The sequence below is a fragment of the Acinonyx jubatus genome, chromosome E2, assembly GCF_027475565.1.
Source record: "Acinonyx jubatus isolate Ajub_Pintada_27869175 chromosome E2, VMU_Ajub_asm_v1.0, whole genome shotgun sequence".
Lineage (NCBI taxonomy): Eukaryota > Metazoa > Chordata > Mammalia > Carnivora > Felidae > Acinonyx > Acinonyx jubatus.
Genome location: NC_069396.1, coordinates 51748357 through 51771832, shown reverse-complemented (window position 1 = coordinate 51771832; position 23476 = coordinate 51748357). Strand labels below are relative to the sequence as shown.

Genomic DNA, 23476 nt, shown 5'->3' with positions numbered 1-23476 from the left:
GTCCCCCGCTTTCTCTTCCTCCCAGCCCCGCCCCGTCCCCAGGAGGACGGAGTGTCAGTCGTGATGCGGTTCTTGCGGCCTTTGGCCGGGTGGCTGCCCCAGCTCCAGCCATTGCGTTCTCATCCCAGCATGCTGAAGTACGAAGGAGGAAGAGCCCCTTTCCTATGTCTCTGTCTCATTCTGGAAGATCTGTTCCAGGAGCCCGCCCACCACCTGTACCCCAGCAAACTTCTTTCCTCTCATTGGCCAGAATTGTGTCCTGTCACCACCATCAGCTGCAGGGGAGGCTGGGAGGGCAGATACCTGGCAGAGGGGAATGAGGCTGTTGGGGTGAGCTGAGAGCCATCACGCTGCAGAGCCTGGGGCCAGCAGTATGGTCACCCTCAGGGGGGGTGTGGCCCGTTGGCTGGAGAGAAGGGGAGACAGTGACAGGTGTCGGCCTCGGGCATGACGGGAGGCAAACCAACCAGGCCCCGTCTCACCGGCCCCCCTCCGCCCTTGCTCTCCATCCCGCCCCAACCCAGGAGGTGGACGCAGCAGACATCCAGGTCCAGGTTTGTCTATATGCCTTCGACCTCATCTACCTCAATGGAGAGGTGAGTTCCGGCTGCATGCCTGGGGGGTGACGGGCGGCGTGGGAGCTCGGGAGCCGGCGGTCTGAATTTCCCTCCTGACCTCCATGTCACCGAGCTGGGAGGCCACACGCAGGTCACGGCTCTCAGGGTGTGGTCCGAGCACCCCTGAGGGTCTCCGAGGTCCTCTCTGGGGAAGCGTGAGACCCTGCCTGCCTTCCCGGCTCCACAGCTGGGGGAGGCAGATCCTCTTCCTGCCCTGCGGCCAGAGCGACACGTCACAGCCGTCTCTGGCCACGTGCCCTCCTTGTACACAGCAGGTGAACACACGGGAGTCCGGCTCCGTCAAAGGCCCGACTTTAATGATCTCACGGTCCGTGAGTTCAAGCCCCGCGTCAGGCTCTGTGCTGACTGCTCGGGGCCTGGGGCCTGCTTCGGATTCTGTGTCTCCCTCTCTCTCTGACCCTCCCCCGTTCATGCTCTGTCTCTCTCTGTCTCAAAAATAAACAAACATAAAAAAAAAAAGCCCGACTTTAAAGAATTTGCAAACATGGAAAGTAATGCCCCTCTTCTCATTCGTTTTTTTCTAATATAGGCACATTTCATAAAAGCATGTGGTTGGGTTAACATATTGGGGTTTTTTTTTTTTTTTTTTAACTTTTTTACTTTTTTTTTAACTTTTTTTTGAGAGAGAGAGACAGAGTGGGAGCGGGGGGAGGGGGAGAGAGAGAGGGAGACACAGAATCCGAACCAGACTCCAGGCTCTGAGCTGTCGGCACAGAGCCCGACGCGGGGGCTCGAACTCACAAACAGGTTGTGACCTGAACTGAAATCAAGAGTCGGACACTTAACTGAGTAAACCACACAGGCGCCCTGGAGTTATATTTTTTTGAGAGAGACAGAGCGAGAGCGGGAGGGAGACACAGAATCTGAAACAGGCCTCAGGCTCTGAGCGCAGAGCCCGACGCAGGGCTTGAACTCCAGAATGGCGAGATCGCGATCTGAGCTGAAGTTGGACGCTTAACCGACTGAGCCACCCAGGTGCCCCAGAAGTGAATTAATAAATGTTAAGGTTTCTCACTTTTAATACGGCAACTGCGTTAACATGGGCCATAGTAGCTGATATTGTATCACTTCTGTGGTAAATATCAGGGAGAGTAACCCTTTTTTGGACACAAAAGCTCTCTGGAGTGAGTCCTCAGTAAACTCCAAGGGTGTGAGGTCGGTGGGGCACCCGGCTGGCCCAGTCAGGAGAGCTGGCGACTCTTGATTCTGGGGTTGTAGGTTCAAGCCCCACACCCAGCGTAGAGAGTGCTTAAAAATAAGATATTAAAAAAAAAAGCATGAGGGGATCCTGAGACCGGGACGTTTGAGCACCACTGCTCCAGGGCACGGGTTAAGAATCTGGAGCCGGGCCACCTGCTGTCACCCGCAGCCCAGCTCTCCCTCCCTGGCTGTGGGGCCGCAGACAAGTGATTCAACCTCTCTGAGTCTCAGCTTCCTCATCCACGATAAAGAGCTCACAGTAGCTCCTTGCCCCGCCTGCTTCGGGACAGAGGGAGCCGTGGGACCCAGGCGTGGTGGCTGACGCGTACCGGTGTTTATTCAATGAAATGCGTCGCCATCACCACCATCATCCTATAGGCAATTAGCCTTTGGCGATCTGGCAGCCGAAAGGCGACCGCTTGCACTCGACTCACGAACCGGAGCATCTTTTCAGCCTTTCTGTGACTTACCGGTCTGGCGGCTTCTTGTTAGTGTCTTGTCGGTCTGCAGAGTTCCTTCCCCTGGAGGCCAGTTCGCCCTTTGCCTCAACGGAGGAAGCCGGGCGAGGTCCTGATGCCGAACGCCGGCCGGTGCCTGAACCACCCACTTTTACGGTGCATGTGAAAGATAGCGTTTGGGGGCGCCTGGGTGGCTCAGTGGGTTAAGCGTCTGACTCTTGGTTTCAGTTCAGGTCGTGATCTCACGGTTCACGAGATCCAGCCCTGCATCAGGCTCTGTGCTGACTGTGCAGAGCCTGCTTGGGATGGTCTCTCTCAGTCCTTCCCCTGCTCTCTCTCTCTCTCTCTCAAGTAAATAAACATTAAAAAAAAACAACAAAACGAATGGTAGTCACAATGACAAGAGTCTGTTCTGGCTCCAGCAGGGCCAGGGCCCCGCCTTACGCACCTGAGGGCACAGGACTAACGGCCTCCAGCCCCCTCGGTGTTCCTGACTCTACTTGAAATTGGTTCGCGTCCTTGGGCCGGTGTGGCTCCTCCCTCTCAGGGCGATCGTCGTAGCCTGCGTGGTGGCTTGTGTGACACAGCCTTCCCGTCTCCCCCCAGTCAGATTTATCCTCTCTCTACTCCCACGGTGACGCCCCTTCCTCTCCCTTCCTGCCCCCTCAGTCCCTGGTACGCGAGCCCCTTTCCCGGCGCCGACAGCTGCTCCGGGAGAACTTCGTGCAGACGGAGGGCGAGTTCGTCTTCGCCACCTCTCTGGACACCAAGGACACAGACCAGATCGCTGAGTTCTTGGAGCAGTCCGTGAAAGGTGAGGGGGCCTGGGGCCGGCCGCCGTGTGTCCGCCCCACCCCGGGCGATTGCCCTGGTGGAAGCCAGCTGGCCGTCCTGAGCCCGGGGCTTCACGAAGGCCATGCTTCCCTGTCTCCTTCAGACTCCTGCGAGGGGCTGATGGTAAAGACCCTGGACGTCGACGCCACCTACGAGATCGCCAAGAGATCACACAACTGGCTCAAGGTGAGCCGCCCCAGCTGCCCTTCCCAGGCCTGGAAATCTTGCCTTCCAGGTTTCCGATTCACACCGCACCCTGTTAGAGCGCGGGCGCCTTTCCTCGGTCCCCGCTGCCTCCCAGCGCCGCGAGCCTGAGCGCCGTGGAAGCTGGATGAAGTTTGTGGGCTGAGCGAGTGGGGCCAATGGGAAGGGAGTCAGCCAGGACATACATGAGCCGACGTTGGGGGCAGTGAACACTGTGAAGAGAGCAAGTTGAGCTGGGGCCAGCGAGGATCTGGCCGTGCTCTGGGTGATTGGGAAAGGCCTCTCCCGAGGTGACGCTTGTGTGGAGACATGGACGACAGGAAAGGGTCAGCCACATGGAGATCTGGGAACAGAGCAGGGTGGGCGGGGCAGAAGGGCGGGGGCAGCCAGTGCACAGGCCCTGAGGTAGGAACAAGCTCGGTCCATGCAGGGAGCACGGCGATCAAGGTGTGAGGTGAGGTCGAGGTGGAGAGCAGGCCCCCGATCACACAGCAGGTTGGGAGTCGCTGTAAAATACACTGGGTTTTCCGCTAAGGGTTTTGAGAAGCCGGTGGTGGTTTTAGGCAGGAAGCCCCATGATCTGGTTGTCATTTTGCACAGGACATCTGGCTGGCCGTGAATGGCGGATGGCACGGGGCGGGGGTGGGGGTGCTGGGCAGAATGGGAGCCTGCGGGCAGGAGGCTTTCCTGGAGAGGGGCGGGAGGCCAGCTGGAGGGCGGCCGGCTGGATCGCCCCGTGGGTTTGTTAGAGGCCCGTGGTCCCTCTGCCCCGCCCCGTCCCAGACTGGGAGGGAAGGAACGTTTACTGTTGCTGCCGCATGCCCAAGGCTGAGCCCCTGCCTGGCACTGAGTTGATGTTCCTGGAACAAATGGCAAATGTTCTCCGTGTGAAAGAGCGGAATGCGCCTCATCCCAACGGAAAGGGGGGACCCACAGGGACCCCCGAGGTCTCTGACCTGTCCTCGGTTCTGCTAGCCCTTCCTAGCTTGGTCACCTCTTTCCCATTCACTCGGGGAGTCCAGAAGCTCGGCCTGTGTCCAGCCCCGGCCTGGTGGCCATCCGTGGTCTTCTCCCGGGACTCCTCCTGAGACTCCCCCCTCCCACCCACCCAGGAGCCTCTGGCAGCGAGGTCCGTGCCTCGCGCCCTCTCACCTCCTCCCTTCCCTCCCCAGCTGAAGAAGGACTACCTCGATGGCGTGGGCGACACCCTGGACCTCGTGGTGATCGGCGCCTACCTGGGCCGTGGGAAGCGGGCCGGCCGCTACGGGGGTTTCCTGCTGGCGGCCTACGACGAGGAGAGCGAGGAGCTCCAGGCCATATGCAAGGTGCCGGGAGGCTGGAGGGAAGTCGATTCGACTCAACGTGGTGGGGGCCTGAACCAAGAGGCTCTCGTGGCCTCCCTGTGAAGCGTTATTTTTTTTCCTAGTTTTTATTTGCTGTTTCTGATCCCACAAGGAACTCTTGCCTTGTGTAGAAAAATACACTAGCGTAGAAAGATGTAAGGAAGCTACACCAGGTTAGGAATGAGCTATATCTGAGCTCAGCTACAGATAGTGATGGCTTCAGAGAGATTTGTTTTTCTCCCACAGAATGAGAAATCTAGAGGGGGGGCAGGCAGCTCTCCGAGATCATTGGGGGACCCAGCTTCTCTCGCCCCGCACAGTGGCTTTGTCGTGTGCTTCCAATCTCACCTTCCTAATGCGGCTGCAGGAGCTCCAGCCATCACGGCCATGCTCCAAGCAGCAGGAAGGGGAAAGGCCCCTGAGCAAAGGGATGTTCCACCTGTGTCAGCCTCAGCCAGCAAGCAACTTCTGTTTAAGTAGCATTGGTCAGAATTTTGCTCCCAACGCCATCCACAAGGGAGGTTAGAAAATGCAGTGGCTTCTGTTTTTGTTTAAAGCCACACATGTCGTTGACTCAACAAATGTGAGGCTTTTGCCACAGAAACAGAATAGACTTACCCATAATTCCAGTGCCTCGAGGTAACAATTACTAATATTTGAGGGAACGTCTTATTTCCACTTTTTCAAAGTTGTAATCTCTGTATATGAGGTTTGTTTTTTTTTTTTTTTTTTTTTTTTTTGCTTTTTTATTATTTCTTTAACATTTCTTTCTGAGCGACTGAGACAGAGGTTGTGGGGCCGGTGGGGCCGGGAGGGGAGCCCCGGGGGAGCGGCCCCAGGGCCCGGGAGGCCAGGTGGAAGGAGCAAGGGTTTCTCCACAAGGCGAAGAGCAGCAGGTGGGCAGAAGGAACAGAGCAGAGAGAGGGCGTCCCCGCTCCGGGGTCTGCACCCGGCCCCCCCCTGCAGCTTCCTCTGCGGGTTTCGTGGGTGCCGGCTAGGCCGGGGGAGGGCGGGGCCTCCGCTAGGCTCAGGTCGCCGGGTCTCAGGGGCAGGAGCAGGGGGCAGTGCCCGGCCGCCTGCCCTGCGAGCTCGCCTCTCACCTCCGCCGTCCTCCCCACAGCTTGGAACTGGCTTCAGTGATGAGGAGCTAGAGGACCATTTCCAGAGCCTCCAGGTGGGCAGCGCGGCCTCGTCTCTTCTCCCTGCACCCTCTGGGTGGGGGCGGGGTGCTGGGAGGGGGGCAGCGGGCGGTGGAGCTGGCTTGGGAGCCCCTCGTGTCCAGGTTCGAGTCCCAGCTCGGCCGGCCGACGGGATGGGTCATGGGGTCTCCACCACCTTCCCCACTCCCGCCCCCGCTGATGGGGGATGAGCCGCGGGGCAGGCGCTACCGCAGGGGTGCCCGAGTTGGCCCTGAGCGGATCCCCGCGGGGCTGGGTAAGCCCCTGGTAATGTGATTGGGACTGTTTGTTGTCATGGTCACAGGCATCTTGGGGTAGACTCCCTTTCTGGTGTGCTGGTGTCTCTGCCTCTGTGACATTCTTGCTTCTCTCTCTCTCTGGGTCTCTGTCCCTGTCTTTGCGCCTTTTATCTTTAATGTCTTTTTAAAAAAAAATTTTTTTTTAATGTTTATTTATTTTTGAGAGAGACAGAGACAGAGCATGAGCAGGGGAGGGGCCGAGAGAGAGGGAGACACAGAATCCGAAGCAGGCTCCAGGCTCTGAGCTGTCAGCACAGAGCCTGATATGGGGCTCGAACTCATGAGCCGTGAGATCATGACCTGAGCCAAAGTCGGATGCTTAACCGACTGAGCCCCCCAGGCACCCCTGTCTTTAATGTCTTAACCCAGGTCCCAGGGCCTCTGTCCTTCATTTCTTCCCTTCACCTTTTCCCCCCTGTCCCCACCCAGGCTTTTACGTTAAGGCTTGTCTGTGTCTCTGTCTATCCCTTTTGCCCATTTCCTTGCCTTGACTTTGAGATCCAAGACCCTCTCTTCTTCCCATCCGCTGCTGTTCCCCACAGGCCCTGGTGCTGCCCACCCCACGCTCCTACGTCCGGGCCGATGGCGCCGTGGCCCCCGATCACTGGCTGGACCCCAGCGCCGTGTGGGAGGTGAAATGCGCCGATCTGTCCTTGTCCCCCATCTACCCCGCTGCCCGGGGCCTGGTGAGTCGCTGCGGTGCAGCGGGAGGGACCTGGGGGTCAACCTTCCAGAATGGGGATGGGCAGGGGATCATGGAGCCCACACCTGTGCTTCCAGGCTGATAATAGCCAGGAAAGCTTGAGCTTAGGTTTTATTTGGGTGTCAGAAACAGGGTCAAAGTCTCTCTTTTTCTTTTTTTTCTTTTTTTAAGCAATTCCCCAGGTTTAGAAAGTAAACCGTGAAATTGTTTCCTTTAATATAATCATCTCCCCTTTGGCTCTTCAGTGAGTTTTAAAAACACGGTTCTTTTGGGTAAAAGCTTATGGCGCTTTTTCACTTCCTTCAATCCATTTTCTTGCTACCGAGGTTTAAAATTCCCCGGGCTGATTTCTGTCACCCGTGGCTCAGTCCTCAACACCAGCTCTCAAGGGTCAGCGTACGGGGGACACGCTACCCTGTGGCTGGCGCTGGGGTCGCTCTTTGCTTTCCCCTCCAGAAATCTTGAATTAAAAATGGATTTCTTTTGTGATTTCTTCTGGTCCTTCAAAAATGTAGCCAACGTATGCTTTTATGATTGGGCGTGGACTTCCATTTAAAGGCGAACTCGTATTTTTATTTTTATTTTTTTAAGTTTGAGAGAGAGCAAGAGCAGGGGAGGGGCAGAGAGAGAGGGAGAGAGAGAGTCCCAGGCAGGCTCCACACTGTCAAGAGTAGAGCCCGATGTTAGCCATTCTGACAGGTGTGAGGTGGTATCTCATTGTGGTTTGGATTTGTCTTTCCCTGTTGATGATGATGTTGAGCATTTTTTCATGTGTCGGTTGCCCATCTGGATGTCTTCTTTGGAGAAGTGTCTGTTCATGTCTTTTGCCCATTTCTTTACTGGATTCTTTGTTTTTTTGGGTGTGGCGTTTGAGAAGTTCTTTATAGATTTTGGATACTAACCCTTATCTGATGTGTCATTTGCAAATATCTTCTCCCATTCCGTCAGTTGCCTTTTAGTTTTGCTGATTGTTTCCTTCTCTTTTAATTTTGATGAGGTCCCAGTAGTTCGTTTTTGGTTTTATTTCCCTTGCCTCCGGAGACGTGTTGAGTAAGAAGTTGCTGCGGCCGAGATCAAAGAGGTTTTTGCCTGCTTTCTCCTCGAGGATTTCGATGGCTTCCTGTCTTATGTTTAGGTCTTTTGTCCATTTTGAGTTTATTTTTGAGTCTGGTGTAAGAAAGTGGTCCAGGTTCATTCTTCTGCATGTCGCTGTCCAGTTTTCCCAGCACCATTTGCTGAAGAGACTGTCTTTATTCCATTAGATATTGTTTCCTGCTTTTGTCAAAGATTAGTTCGCCATACATTTGTGGGTCCATTTCTGGGTTCTCTATTCTGTTCCATTGATCTGAGTGTCTGCTCTTGTGCCAGTACCATATTGTCTTGATGATTACAACTTTATAGTATAGCTTGAAGTCTGGGATTGTGATGCCTCCTGCTTTGGTTTTCTTTTTCAAGATCGCTTTGGCTATTCGGGGTCTTTTCTGGTTCCATACAAATTTTAGGATTATTTGTTCTAGCTCTGTGAAGAACGCTGGTGTTACTTTGATAGGGATTACATTGAATATGTAGATTGCTTTGGTAGTATCAACTTTTTTAAAATTTTTTTTTTAACGTTTGTTTATTTTTGACAGAGACAGAGACAGAATGCAAGGGGGTTAGGGGCAGAGAGAGAAGGAGACACAGAAGCAGAAGCAGCCTCCAGCTCTGAGCTGTCAGCACACAGCCCGACACAGGGCTCCAACTCACCAGTTGTGAGATCATGACCTGAGCCGAAATCGGACGCTCAACCGACTGAGCCACCCAGGCGCCCCTAGTATCGACATTTTAACAATGTTTGTTCTTCCTCTCCAGGAGCGTGGAATCTTTTTCCATGTTTTTGTGTCTTCTTCAATTTCTTTCATAAGGTTTCTATAGTTTTCAGTATATAGATTTTTCACCTCCTTGGTTAGATTATTCCTAGGTATTTTATGGTTTTTGGTGCAACTGTAAGTGGGATCGATTCCTTGATTTCTCTTTGTGTTGCTTCATTGTTGGTGTATAGGAATGCAACCGATTTCTGTGCATTGATTTTATATCCTGCCACTTTGCTGAATTCATGAATCAGTTCTAGCAGTTTTTTGGTGGAATCTTTAGGGTTTTCCATATACAGTATCATGTCATCTGCAAAGAGTGAAAGTTTGACCTCCTCCTGGCCGATTTGGATGCCTTGTATTTCTTTGTGTTGTCTGATTGCAGAGGCTGAGACTTCCAATACCATGTTGAATAACAGTGGTGAGAGTGGACATCCCTGTCTTGTTCCTGGTCTTAGGGGGAAAGCTCTCAGTTTTTCCCCACTGATATTAGCGTTGGGTCGTTCATATATGGCTTTTATGATCTCGAGGTATGCTCCTTCTATCCCTACTTTCTTGAGGGTTTTTATCAAGAAAGGATGCTGTATTGTGTCAAGTGCTTTCTCTGCATCTATTGAGAGGATCATATGGTTCTTGTCCTTTCTTTTATTGATGTGATGAATCACGTTAATTGTTTTGCGGATATTGAACCAGCCCTGCATCCCAGGTATAAATCCCACTTGGTTGTGGTGAATAATTTTCTTAATCTATTGTTGCAGCTAGTTGGCTGATACCTTGTTGAGGATTCATTGGGGAAATTGGTCGGTCATCCATGTTCATTGGGGAAATTGGTCTATGGTTCTCCTTTTTAGTGGGGTCTCTGTCTGGTTTTGGGATCAAGGTAGTGCTGGCTTCATAGAAAGAGTTTGGAAGTTTTCCTTCCATTTCTATTTTTTTTGGAACAGCTTCAAGAGAATAGGTGTTAACTCTTCCTTAAATGTTTGGTAGAATTCCCCTGGAAAGCCATCTGGCCCTGGACTCTTGTTTTTTGGCAGATTTTTGATGACTAATTCGATTTCCTTACTGATTATGGGTCTGTTCAAATTTTCTATTTCTTCCTGTTTCAGTTTTGGTAGTGGGACTCCCTGTTTTTATTATTATTTATTTATTCATTTTAAATGTTTGTTTATTTTTGAGAGAGAGAGAGCAAGCGAGTGAGCGTGAGCGGGGAGGGGCAGAGAGAGGGGGACACACAGAATCCCAAACAGGCTCCAGGCTCTGAGCTGTCATCACAGAGCCTGATGCGGGGCTCGAACTCATGAACCGCGAGATCATGACCTAGGCCGAAGTCAGACGCTCAACCAGCTGAGCCACCCGGGCGCCCTGGGACTCCTATTTTTAAATCGACTTTCTTTTTCGAAAATTCTCACTCAGACTCCACCCTAGACAGTCAGGGTGCCCCGGTGACAAGTGACAGGAGCGGCGTTTATGGAACGTCTGTGCGAAGCGGGCACTGTGCTCACAGGCTCGGCACTCACATGCACGCGTCCTGTCCTCACGACACTGAACATCCCCAGTGTGCAGCTGGGGAAATAGAGCCCCGGGAGTGGAGGTCACGCAGCTCCTGAGTTGGGAGCTGGGATTCGCACCCTGCCTCTGGTTCTAGAACCTGCACCCCATCTCTGCTATCCTGCCTCTCGGCCCTAAGAATAATAATATAATAACAGCTGTGGTAGCTGGTGTTTCTTAAGCACGTATTACGCTCCAGGTATGGTCCTAACTAAGCACTTTGTTGCCTTATTTAATTTTTATAACCTGTTGCTTGGCCCTATTGTGTGGATGAGGAAGCTGAGGCCGGAGGGGAGGGAGCGGAGAGGGGACTGGATAGGAAACTGCTGGTGTAGGTGGCCTGTGGGCTAGACCCCGGGAGCGTCTCCATCATCGCCCCCTCCCCCAGGTGGATAGCGAGAAGGGGATCTCCCTCCGTTTCCCCCGGTTTATTCGTGTCCGCGAAGACAAGAAGCCGGAGGAGGCTACCACCAGTGCCCAGGTGAGGCCTCGGCCCGGGTGGGCTTGCCTGGCCAGGCCGGCTTCTTGGCGGTGGGTTCTGGAATGGGGGGGGAGGGGTACCCCCCGGGGCTTCTGATCGCCCGCTCCCACCCGCTGTCCTCAGGTGGCCTCTCTGTATAAGAAGCAGAGTCAGATTCAGAACCAGCAGGGCGCGGACTTAGATTCCGACCCGGAAGATTTCTACTAGGCTCCCACCCTCCCCGGGGCAGCGGGGGCATCACCTCTGTTGTTCAGCAAATCCGGTGTCACAGTCGAGTGGGTTTTGAGTGTCAGATGTGTGTGCGCGCACGGGGACAGTTTAAGTTGGGATCCGGGATTTCACCAGTCGTTTGTGTTTTCAATAAATAATTATTGAACCCCCACCGTGGTGTCAGAGTCTGTGTTGGGTGCTGGGGGCGCGGCTCCTGGAGCTCCCACGTGGACGGCGGGGGACAGATGGGAACTGTCTGAACCAGCACCTTCCGGTGGGATTATCCGCAGGGCTGGAAATGTCCTTTATCCGCACGCGGCCGCCAAGCCCTTGAAATGTAGCCAGTGTAACTGAAGGATTGATTGATTGATATTTATTTATTTATTTATTTATTTATTTATTTATTTATTTATTTTGAGAGAGAGATAGAAACCGTGCAAGCAGGGGAGGGGCAGAGAGAGAGGGAGAGAGAATCCCAAGCAGACTCCTCGCTTGTCCGTGCAGAGCCGGAGGTGGGGCTCAAACCCACGAAACTGTGAGATCACGACCGGGGCCAAAACCAGCAGTCGGATGCTTAACTGACTGAGCCACCCATGTGCCCCGCTGGTGATGTTCATTTTATTTATTTATTTTTAATTTAAAACAAAATTAAAATTTTTTTAACATTTTTATTTATTTTTGAGACAGAGAGAGATGGAGCATGAGCAGGGGAGGGGCAGAGAGAGGGGGAGACACAGAATCTGAAGCAGCCTCCGGGCTCTGAGCTGTCGGCACAGAGCCCGACGCGGGGCTCGAACTCACGGACTGTGAGATCATGACTTGAGCTGAAGTCAGATGCTTAACCGATTGAGCCACCCAGGTGCCCCTAATTAAAAAAAAATTTAATGTTTATTTTTGAGAGAGAGAGAGAGTGAGAGGGGGAGGGGCAGAGAGAGGGGGGAGACACAGAATCTGAAGCAGCCTCCGGGCTCTGAGCTGTCAGCACAGAGCCCGATGCGGGGCTCAAACTCATGAACCACAAGATCATGACCTGAGCTGAAGTCGGACGCTTAACTGACTGGGCCCCCCGGGCGCCCCTGGAGATGTTCGTCTTAATCATTTGATCGAGAGGGTGTCTGCTCAGTGTCCCCCCTACAGAGCGACTCTCCCATGCAATTATTAGTACGTTGTAAGGGGGTACTTTGTGCCGTGTAAATAAATGTGGTCAAGCTTGGCCCTTTTTGTTCCTGTCTGTGGGGACTCCTGGTGTCCTGTGTTATGCTATGTAATCTGTTGTTCTTTCTTTGGATTTCCAAATGGCCCCCGGTCTGGCCAGTGGAGTTTGTTCAGGCTGGCGTCCGTGTTCCTTTGCTGTGACCCCACAACGCTGTGCTGGCCTCATGGCCCAAGATTTGTTTCTAGGTGCATCTGCCTGCTGGTCCTGTTCCAGTCATGGGAGCCGCCGCGTCTCCTGGTCTCGGTTCCTTTGAGTGCAGAATGCTATTTAGAAGTCAAGCCCCAGACGCTAGATGTCATGTAGACGCCGCCTCTCTCCACTCACGCTCACGTTCCCACCCGGCACCCTGGGCCATGCCGCCTCTCTGCGGGCACCTCCCCCTACTTGGATCCCCTCCCGACCCCCGGGGTAGAGACCCTCGTTGCCTCCTTGGACGGTGACACGTGGCTATGACCACCCCCCCTCGCCAGCATGGATGCCCACCTCGTTCCTCCCCTCCCCTCCCCCACATCATTTAGGGAGACGGAAGAGAGAGACGAGCAGAAGCAGCCCAGACAGCACCCTGTTGGTCGCGATGCGTGCCCGCTTCCTGAAGCCAGGGTTCTGACCCAGTCCCTGGGTTCCTGCATCCGCCAGCTGGCCCTCGCGGGTGGCACACAGCTCCCGGCGGCCAGGGCCGTGCCCTCTACGTCTTTACCCGCCCAGAGGCCAGCAGAGGCCCGGCCTGCGGTGAGCGCCCGGAACGTGAATGAAGGGCTGCCCTGGGCTCTAATCCCCATTTTTGCAATGATCTTTCCAGTCCTATTCTGGGGATGAAAGGTCAGAGCCTGAGACTGGCCTCCCCCGACTCCGCCCGCCCCATCCCCGCCCGTCTCACTGGAGCCAGATGGGGAGGCAGACACAGCTCTGATCCCCTCCCCAACCCGAGTAGAGATTTCTGATCCAGCTGTCACAGCTCTCGGACACCAGGGGCCAAGGGAGAGGCAGGAAGAGTTGGCGGAGGAGTGACCGAGAAGATAAGGAGGCCGAGCCACCGCCACCGAGGGGGACAGGAAGGAGGGGGAGCCGACTTGAGCCTGGTGCCTGCCGAGCCGCCCCCGTCCCTCCATGCAGGTCCCTGTGGGCCCCGCCTGCATCTTCCTGAGAAAAGGCATCGCCGAGAAACAGCGGGTGAGGCGGCAGCACGCTTTTAACTGTCAGGCTTTCAGATGAGCAGCGACTCGGTGGGATTTCCCAGGTCGGGTGCGACGGCCCCAAGCCTGACCCTCGCGGTGTCCCAGACACGGGGGCGGCAACGGTGATTGGAAATTCTTAGCCGGGTTAGGAACCGGTCGTGGGGGGCACGGATCCTCCGGCCCCACCGTAGCTGAACGCTGGTCCCCACAAAAGGGATTCTGAGCCTTGGGAGAAAGAATGGGGTGGGTGGGGTAAGAATCCAGGGGTGTAGCGGGAAGAATTCGGACTCAGAACTCAGATCTCAGGCGCCCGCTGCATCTGACCTGCTGCACAGCCTGGAGGGAGTGATTTAAAGTCTCCCCGCCTTGGGAGGGGCTCTGCCCCTAGGAGCTGTGTGACCTCAGGCAGTTTCCTTAACCTCTCTGTTCCTCCGCTTCCTCTTTTATAAAGATGGGAATGCTATTTATTTGGTCCTACCCTGCACCGGGTGGTTCTGAGGTTTAAATGAAGGGACTGTGGACGTCTGGCCCAGAGCTGGCACTCTGAACACGTTTGCTCTGATTCTAAGCCTCACTGTCTTCTGGAAAAGGAGGGGACTGGATTCCATGGCGTCCAAGGCCCCCTTTCAGCACAGTGGGATGGATGTCCGTTCAGGAAGGGCAGAGGGAGAGAGATCAAGATTCCAGGACAGGAGAGAGGAAATGCGAAGCGATGAGCAAGAGGGCGAGAAGCAAAGAGCCGTGGGTGGGAGGCAGGAGATGAGCGAAGGAAGGGAAGGAAGGGGTGGGTGGAACGAGCAAGAATGGAGGAGAAACAGGAAAGGAGAGGGATCGCTCAGAGGAGGGAGGGGACGTGGTTGGAGAAGTGGATGCTGGATCCCTGACCCCAAATTCCCTCTCCCTGCATTCCTTTCCAGGAAAGACCGCTGGGACAGGATGAGATCGAAGGTAACCTCTGTCCCCAGAAGACACCCCACGGTCATCTGCCACTAAGCTGCTCTTTGTGCATCTCCGTGTAGACCCTTTTGTCCCACCTCCCTCTCCTCCCACTTAGCCATGATTTGTGGAACTCATGGTACTTTAGGCACCTCCCAAAGTGTTTAGAAGGCAAACCCATCCCCAAGTGTCTCGGAGATCCAGGAGTGACACATGCATGAGTTTATTTTGAGAGAGAGAGAGAGAGAGAGAGAATCCCAAGCGGGCTCCATGCTGTCAGCGCAGAGCCTGGCACGGGTCTCGATCTCATGACCCGTGAGATCATGACCTGAGTAAGCCAAAATCAGGAGTCGGACGCTCAACCGACTGAGCCACTCAGGTGCCCCATATGCCTGACTTTTTTTTTTTTTTAATATTTATTTATTTTTGAGAGACAGAGAAGGCAGAGCATGAGCAGGGGAGGGGGAGAGAGAGAAAGATACAGAATCCGAAGCGAGCTCCAGGCTCTGAGCTGTTTGTTAGCACAGAGCTCGACGCGGGGCTCGAACCCACGAACGGCAAGACCGTGACCTGAGCCGAAGTCGGAAACTCGACCGACTGAGCCACTCAGGCGCCCATCCATATGCATGACGTTTAAGGTGAATCAAAACCTATTGGTTTTTCTTCTGGTGGTTTTGAAGTTTCCCATAACTTCACCCCCAGAATCTGAGACTCCGGGGCCATCCCTTTGCGGTCTCACGAACCGATTCCACTTGCACGCTGACATCTCCATCCACATTTTGTATGTCATCCCTTTTCGAAATTTTGGTTTTCAAAGATGTGTTCCTCGAGAAGTCTCTCGTGGGCACCTCCCTGATCGTTTCAGGGGATGCCAGTCTGCCCCATTGACTGTTTCAAGTCTCCCCAGCCAGTCTGCCCCATTCACCGTTTCAAGTCCCCCCCAAAGTTCTTCTCTCTTCCCTTTCAGAGCTTCGGGAAGCGTTTCTTGAGTTCGACAAGGACCGAGATGGGTTCATCTCTTGTAAGGATTTGGGGAATCTCATGAGGACGATGGGCTACATGCCCACAGAGATGGAGCTGACTGAACTGGGCCAGCAAATCCGCATGAACCGTGAGGCCGGGGGTGGGAAGAAGGACTGGGGCTGGGGGCGGGCTGGTGGGGGGAATCGGGAAGGATGTGGAAGCTGAGCGGCAGGTAAGGAAGAGGGTAGGCGGCCCTGGGAGTCCGGAAGCCACTGGGAGTCTGAGCAGCTCAGGCTGTACTCGGGGAGGCAGCGTTTGAAGTGAATAAAACAGTGACCTTAGAGGCAGGATCTGGACTCAAGTCCCATTTCTATCATTTACTGATTGTGGGTTTTTTTTTTTTAATTTATTTATTTCGGGGGAGAGAGAGCGACGTGGGGCTCGAACCCACGAACCATGAGATCGTGACCTAAGCCAAAGTCGGACACTCAACTGACTGAGCCCCCCCCCCCCAGGCACCCCGACTGTGGCCCCTTTTGAAAAATGGAGTCAACCCCCACTCTTGAGTCTCAGTTTCCCCACCCGTCAGGCAGAAATGATGTCACTCCTTGTGCGATTGCGACAAAGGAGGTGAGGCAGGTCAGGCTCTTGGTTAGGGATGTAGGTTTACTGCCATCACCACCGGCTTTTCGAGAAGGAAGCCGGGCCAGAATCGCTCTGAGGTTTGCTTCTGGGCATGTCACGGAGGAAAGGAGGTCGAACGCCAGGACAGGATCATGTTCCTATCTGGAAGGGACGTGGCTCCCGTTTAATTCGCACTCCCCCGCGCACAGACCAACAGAGAAGCGAATGTAGATCTGAATCAATTAAGAGATTTGCTCGAGGTCACACGGACAGCTGCTTACTGCCACCCTGTGCACCCCATCCGCCCCGGTTTGGATTAGAGGGACCCTGGGGCCCGGGTTGGCCGAGAGGGAAGGTTCTCAGAAGGTAGAGAGATCAGAACAGGTCTACCTTGAACAGACCTTGAAGGTAATGGTGGCTTAGGCACACGGAATCTCACTTAGACCTGCCTCTTCTGTCCCCAGTGGGTGGCCGTGTAGACTTTGACGACTTTGTGGAGCTGATGACCCCCAAATTGCTTGAGGAAACGGCGGGGATGATCGGCGTCCAGGAGATGCGCGATGCCTTCAAGGAAGTGAGTTGAGAGTTTCGCGATGCTAGAGGTAGTTGAAGAAAGCCCAGGGGTCTACGATTGGGCTTTAAGCGGGGACAGAACCCACCCACACCGATTTTTTTTTTTTAATCATCACAAATAACGGTGGGAGTAAGCAGCCCCTTATCTCAGTCATGCGTATGAGGAAACTGAGGCTCGTGGAATTTACTAAATCTTACCCAAGGTCCTGCAGTCCCCTAGCCCATGTTAGGACCTCTCATCTCGCTGTCTGTAATGGGAAGAAGGAATCCAATAACTTGAGATCCCAGAGGGGAACGCAAAGAGATAATCTGGTTTAACCCAGATGCTTAACACATGAGACCCAGGGAGGGTGAGGCGTTTGCTGAAATGCGCTCGTCCCCCGATAAAATGCTTTTCTCAGAGCTTTCAATACAGGCGGCGAAAGTAAAGAACAGCATAGCGTTTGGAAGGAAAGACTTTGGAGCTGTGCAAACGTGGGTTCCCAATCCCAGGAAGATCTCCCCCTTTCAGCTGTGTCATTTTTCTGCCCCAGCTTCACATAAAGATCTAGAATTGCATCGTCCGACAGAACTGCCTGTGATCTCAGAAACGCTCTGTCCAGGGCGCCTGGGTGGCTGAGTCGGTTGAGCGTCCGACTTCAGCTCAGGTCACAATCTCGCGGTCCGTGAGTTCGAGCCCCGCGTTGGGCTCTGTGCTGACGGCTCAGGGCCTGGAGCCTGTTTCGGATTCTGTGTCTCCCCCTCTCTCTGCCCCTCCCGTGCTCATGCTCTGTCTCTCTCTGTCTCAATAATAAATAAACATTAAAAAAATTTTTTAAAAAGAAAGAAAGGAACGCTCTGTCCAAAATGGTAGCCACTGGCCACCTGTGGCTGCCAAGCCCTTGACACGTGGCCAGTATGACTTGAGGAACTGATTTGTTCATTTTCTCTAATTCTGGTTAGTTTCAGTTCGATTATTTACTTAATTTCCTTTGACATTCAACAGAATATAAATTCAATTTGTTTGAATTTTAAAAAGGAATACACAGGGCGCCTGGGCGGCTCAGTCAGCTAAGGGTCTGACTCTTGATCTCAGCTCAGGTCTTGATCTCAGGGTCGTGAGTTCAAGCCTGCAATGGGCTCTGTGCTGGGCGTGAAGCCTACATAAAAATAAATAAAATAAAATAAAATAAAATAAAATAAAATAAAATAAAAATAAATATAAAAAAATAAAATAAATAAAATAAAATATAATATAAGATAAAATAAATAAAATAAAATAAAATAAATAAATATAAAATAAATAAAATCAGATAAAATATAAAAAAATAAAATAAAATAAAATAAAATATAAAAAATAAAATTAAATAAAATTAAATAAATAAAATAAAATATAAAAAAATAAAATAAAATATAAAAAAATAAAATAAAATAAATAAAATAGTAAAGTAAAATAAAACAAAAACAAATATTCAATTCAGTTATTGGGAAACATTTTGTTTGGAAAAACTTGGGCATGTAGATCTACCCTTTCAACTCTAAATTATATACAAGGTGCATACAGGTCAAGTATTTCCTGTACTATTTGGTGTTTGAATTGAGAGGCACTATTGGTGGTAAAATACACCTGGATTAAGACTTAGTATCCTTGGCTTAAGCATACGTGTGCACTGAGCACATTAACTAATCACGCTAAGTATAAGTACTTACTATGGTAGTATGCTAAGTCTTCCGAAATCCAGTGCGAATTAAAAAATGTAATATAGCTCAATAATTTTTAAAGATTTTACTAAAAAAAATTTTTAATGTTTATTTATTTTTGAGAGAGAGAGAGAGAGAGAGACCGAGAGAGACAGAGCATGAACAGGGAAGGAGCAGAGAGAGAGAGAGAGACACAGAATCCGAAGCAGGCTCCAGGCTCCCAGCTGTCAGCACAGAACCTGATGCGGGGCTCAAACTCACGAACTGCTAGATCGTGACCCGAGCCGAAGGCGGACGCTTGCTTAACTGACTGAGCCACCCAGGTGCCCCTCAAGATTTTATTTTTAAGTAATCTCTACACCCAATATGGGGCTTGACCTCACGACCCCGAGATCAGGCTCTGCCACACATCTACGTGTGGGACGCCTGGGTGGCCCAGTTGGTTACGCGTCTGACTCTTGATCTCCTCGCAGGTCATGATCTCAGGGTCATGAGTTCAAGCCCTGCGTTGGGCTCCACACGGGGTGTGAGGTCTACTTAAAAAGTCGCTGTTCTCTTTCACCGTTTTTTTTTTTTTTTAAACGTGGCTACTAGCAAATTTTAAATCAGTCATGCAGTTTGCACTGTATTTCTCCTGGACAGCACTGCTCTGGGTGGGGGGGATCATGTTCCAGGCTGAGGAAGCAGCAGGTGTGGACGGACGCTGGAAGGCAGGAAGGCAGATGTGGGCAAGAGCAAGGTCTTGGAGCTTGGAGTCCCGAGCTGGAGAGAACAAGGGTCAGAGTTGGCGGAAGCAGGGCCAACCTCGTAGGAGTCTGTGCGTCTCGGAACGAGCCAGGATATCATGGAGGGGGATGAGGAAGCCACTGGACGATTTTCAGCAGGGGATGCGACAAGATCTGATTTCTGTTTTATGTTGTTATTTTTTTGTTGTTGTTATTTTTTAAAGTTTATTTATTTTTGAGAGAGAGAGAGAGAGAGAATTCAAAGCAGGCTCTGTGCTGTTAGCACAGAGCCCAACGCGGGGCTCAAACTCATGAACCCTGAGATCGGGAGTGGGATGCTTAACCGACTGAGCCACCCAGGTGCCCTGAGTTCTGTTTAATTTTTTTTTTTTAAGTTTTTTTATTCTTGAGACAGAGGAAGAGAGAGAGCGACAGAGCATGAGTGGGGGAGGGGCAGAGAGAGGGAGACACAGAATCCGAAACAGGCTCCAGGCTCTGAGCTGTCAGCACAGAGCCGGATGCCGGGCTCCACCTCACGAACGTGGAGATCACGGCCTGAGCCAAAGTCAGATGCTTAACCGACTGAGCCACCCAGGGGCCCCTGATTTCTGTCTTAAGTGAACAGGAACAGGAGGTCCTGAGATGTGGACAACCATGGGATCCAGAGGACCAATCAGGGGACCGTCATGACGGTCCAGGCAAGAGACGATTGTGGCTTCAGCCGGGTTAGCATCAGCGCGGCTAGACGAGGATGGTTTAGCTGACCCCCCACCCACCCCCACGCCCCCCACGCTGGGGAGATGGCCCGGACGAGACTTTCTGTGCGGGTTGGTTAGGGGTGTGCAGCATGGAGGTTTGAAAATAGTTCATTAATTTAACTAATATTGCACCGTGGGGAAGGCACCGTTTGGGGGACCTGCCACGGGGCGGTGAACACGACCGTGAAAATGATCCGCCCTCCGGGAGCTGAGGACATTTTCGAGTGCACGACGGGTGCTTAGCTTAGCTCCCGACCGCTGTGGTTGTGGTCACGGTCCTTGCCAACACCGCGCCTCTGCCCCGAGCAGTTTGACACCAACGGGGACGGGGAGATCACCCTCGGGGAGCTGCAGCAGGCCATGCAGAGGCTTCTGGGAGAGAAGCTCACCCCTCGCGAGATCTCGGAGGTCGTGCAGGAGGCGGACGTGAACGGAGACGGCACGGTCGACTTTGAAGGTGACGTCGCGAGGGGGCAGCCGCCGCGCGGGTGGCTTTCTGAGCCAGGGCTCACTCCTACCTCCCCCGTGCCTGTCCCTCCCTGGCTCACGGGGCGCCTTTGTCAAGAACGAAATGTCCCGTCGGGAGAGTGGACCGGTCACCAGCTGGGGCTCTGGGGTCAGATGCACGGGGTTCAAATTCAAGGTCGTCTCTTACCTGTCCTAGCCACCCAGAGAAGTCACGCGTGACGCTGCTGCTCGTTCCGGGCGGGAACGCGCTTGCCCCTTCCCGCTGGCCCAGTTTCAGTTATACCACCGGAAGGTGCTCCCACCCCTCCTCTCGGCGCCCCCTTGTGCCTCCGCCGCAGCGCTGAGGGTGACATCACCCGAGCTCGTAATAGCGCCTCGCCTGTTTCCTCCCGAGGAGGCCCCGGACTGAACCCTTCTTCCCTACACACCCCGGTCCTGGCACAGAGCTCGTCCCACGTGTACTGAGGGATCAGCGGAAGGGAACCCGTGGGAATCCTGGGCGGATGGGAGTGGAGACCATTTTCATGGGAGACCTAACAGGGAGGGTCAGAGTCTCATCATGGTGACTCTAGTTCAGGCGCCCCAGCATCTAACTGCTGCCGGGGGACAAAAGCTGAGTTCTCGGTCTGATACTCAGGTGCATCCCTGGTGTGACCCCCACCCCCGGCCGCACTTCTGTCCCCACTCTCGGGGTCGCTGCGCTCTGGTGCACACTGGGTGCCTGCTCTGTGTTCGCTAAATCCGGTTTCTCCCCCTCTGACGTCCCTTCCGCTTCCGGTACCTTCCCCGGTGTTCTCCATCCCTCAGGAATCGGCGCAGCTCAGTCTCTGCCATGAAGCGTCCCTTCATCCTCAGCTGGCTGTATCCCCCGTATCTGTGGCCCTACAAAGGCCTCCCTGTCCCCCTCCCTTCAAAGGACGTAATCGCTGCAGACCTCGCTGCCTTGAGTTGTGTTGGCCTCCTGGGATGTCAAATCCTGGAGGCCGGTCAGGGATGTCCTCTGACCCATCAGCTTGTAATTCCCAGTAGGGAAACTCAGGAGGCATTTATGGCCTGGCTGTAACTGAGGAAATCTTGTCGGGATGCCCGCTGGGTCTCGCCAGGCTCAGGTGTACGAGGGGCATCACTGAAAGTCTGGACGAGCTAAGAGACAGATCCTCGGGCCAGCCCCACGCAGGGGAAGGACAGATGGACCTCAAGACCTGGGTGGGGCCCAGAAGTTCATGGGGCATGGAGTCACCGCAGAGTCAGTGCGTTCCTTCCGAGTTTTCCATTCACCGTCCACGTGGCCTCAGGCGCATTGGTCAACCTCACTGGCCTCCGTTTGCTTATCTGGGAAATGGTAGTTACGCCTCCAGGATCGGTTGGAAAGATGAAATAAGATAGTCATAACGATTGTGTAACGCTTCATGGGTCTTGTAAGCATTCTATCGTTTAACCGTCTGGGAAACTTGTGTAAGGTATATGGCGATCTTGTGGTTCCCATTTTGGAGACGAAGAAACTGAGGAGCAGAGGGTTTCCCAAAGATCACCCTTGGTTCCTGACACATAGTAAAGGGCTAAAAAAGTGCTCTTACAAATCGGCGCCTTACCAGGGGCTTTTCTTTGCAGAGTTTGTGAAGATGATGTCTCGCTGAGGAGGTTCTGGAAGCCCCCGGTCTCTCCCCACCAGGCAGGCATGGACCCCACACTTGTGGAAGACCAGATCCCCTCGGGCCCGTCCAGGAGAGAGGGTGGGAGGGTGCGTGGTGACTGGCCTTGCATTGTATGAGTCGAGGCTGGACCAAAAGTGATGGTTTTGCCCGGATGGCGGGCGGGGTGAGGGGGAACCTCTCTAGAATGAGATAAGAAGCTAGAAATGAGATCAGGACCAAGGTCAGCGCCACCCCACCAATTCCAGAGGTTAATGACATCTCGACTTCATGTAACCCCCAATGCCTACACCCCAGCAGAGTCTCTTCCCTGGTGTCCTCTTGGGTCAGACTCTCAAAAAGCTCAGCCCATGGGCCACCCTTCCCCCTTCTTGCTCAGCTGCTTCAGATTTCCTCAGTTTCTTTCTGTCGGTAAGAGGGAGGCATGACAATCTTGGGGCTATAAACAGGGTTCCTGGGAAGACTGGGCTTGGAAATGGTTCCATTAAAGAGGCTTTCAAAGTGAGCTTAGTCCGTTTTCTTGATTTCCTGGAAGCACAGTCTGGTGGTTGTTGTTTCTTTTCTCCCTCCCGCCTCCTACTTCGTGGTGTAAGATAACTTGGGTAAGATACTCAGGCCACTGAATTAAACCATAAATCTGGATTACGGAGGTTTAGGGCAAGCTGATCCCCGGGGAATTAATCCCCTGCAAAATGTCATCGCGCAAACGAGAAAGAGGATGGGGGAATTCTCAAATCCTCAGCTCGGCCAGGTGGTGTGGAAACTGTTCCTAGAAGCTCCCTGCCCCGCCCTCCCCTTGTCTGTCTGCCCTGGGTGCTCAGGGCGATTGCCTCTGGTAGGTGGGGAGTCGGGCCAGCCCTCACACCCTACGCTGACCTGCACCCTGAAACCAGAGGGTCTTTTCCTCCTCACCTCTGCCCGTGGGCAGGACGCCCCAGTAACGCAAGGTCCCCAAAGTACAGGATTCGTGTCACACCCTTCCACCGAGTTTATTTCACTTTCGAAACCCACTAAGTAGTTGTATGCAATGGGTCATCAGGGCTCAATAGCCTCGCTTTATAGAATTTAAATTTAAAAGAGTGGAACCAGAATAATGTATTTCCTAACTTCTCGCTGTGGCCACTTCCCTTTTGCCCTTCCTTCCTCCCTCCCTCCCTCCCTCCCTCTCCCTCCCTTTCTCCCTCCCTTCCCTTCTGGCACTTCATTTATTCAGTAGTGATGTATGAAGTGCTTGCTGCATACAAGGCCCTCTTCCAAGAATAGCTCTATCTCAGTGAATGAAATACACAGATCCCCACCGCCACCTCCCCCCCCCCCCCCAACGAGGAGCTTACATTATGAAGGGAAGAGACAGACACGGAACAAAATACATGAGTAAATATAATCCTAGTTAGTATGGCAGAAGATGGAAAGAGATATGGAGAAAAATGGAGCAGGAAGGTGATTAAGGGATCTGGGAATGAGGAGGAGTCCCCAGTCCCGGTAGGGGCAAGGAGTCTACTGAGCACCAGGGGCATATGGAGGGGAAGAGCACTTCAAACGCAGTGTTGGGTGAATGCAAAGGCCCTGAGGCAGGAATGTAGCTGGCCTGTTGGAGGGATAGCAAGAGGTCATGGTGGCTGGAGGGGGGTAGGTGGTAAGGAGTCAGAACGGTCAGAGGTTAAACCGTGTGTGTTCTTAGAGGCGTTTGAGGACCTTGGAGGGCTTTAAACAGAGGAGTGACATAATCCAGATCACCCTTTAAAATACGGTTTCTGCCT

The 23476-nt window shown here is 53.1% G+C and overlaps 2 protein-coding genes across 8 annotated transcripts in view; both read left to right on the top strand.

Moving 5' to 3' along the window:
• Positions 1-11118, top strand: part of LIG1 (DNA ligase 1) — a 37800-nt gene extending 26682 nt beyond the window's left edge. For 4 of the 5 annotated variants that reach the window (XM_053210784.1, XM_027037946.2, XM_027037948.2 and 1 more), the window contains exons 20-26: positions 525-596; positions 2966-3110; positions 3234-3316; positions 4507-4659; positions 5798-5851; positions 6697-6840; positions 10644-10853. In XM_053210784.1, coding sequence (XP_053066759.1) covers positions 525-596; positions 2966-3110; positions 3234-3316; positions 4507-4659; positions 5798-5851; positions 6697-6840; positions 10644-10832 — 840 coding nt within the window. In that variant the 3' untranslated portion in view covers positions 10833-10853. The other variant, XM_027037945.2, reaches the window with a different exon arrangement.
• A 522-nt stretch (positions 11119-11640) lies between these two features.
• Positions 11641-22218, top strand: CABP5 (calcium binding protein 5). 3 transcript variants are annotated; one of them, XM_027037959.2, is made up of 6 exons: positions 11641-13332; positions 14255-14285; positions 15241-15384; positions 16325-16434; positions 19906-20053; positions 21676-22218. In XM_027037959.2, the coding sequence occupies exons 1-6, from the start codon at positions 13270-13272 to the stop codon at positions 21699-21701; spliced, it is 522 nt and encodes a 173-aa protein (XP_026893760.1). In that variant the 5' UTR covers positions 11641-13269; the 3' UTR covers positions 21702-22218. The 3 variants fall into 3 exon arrangements, with proteins under 3 accessions (XP_026893760.1, XP_053066762.1, XP_053066763.1); XM_053210787.1 differs by having other exon boundaries at positions 19906-22218; XM_053210788.1 differs by lacking the exons at positions 11641-13332; positions 14255-14285 and having other exon boundaries at positions 14720-15384; positions 19906-22218.
• The last annotated feature ends 1258 nt before the right edge of the window (positions 22219-23476 follow it).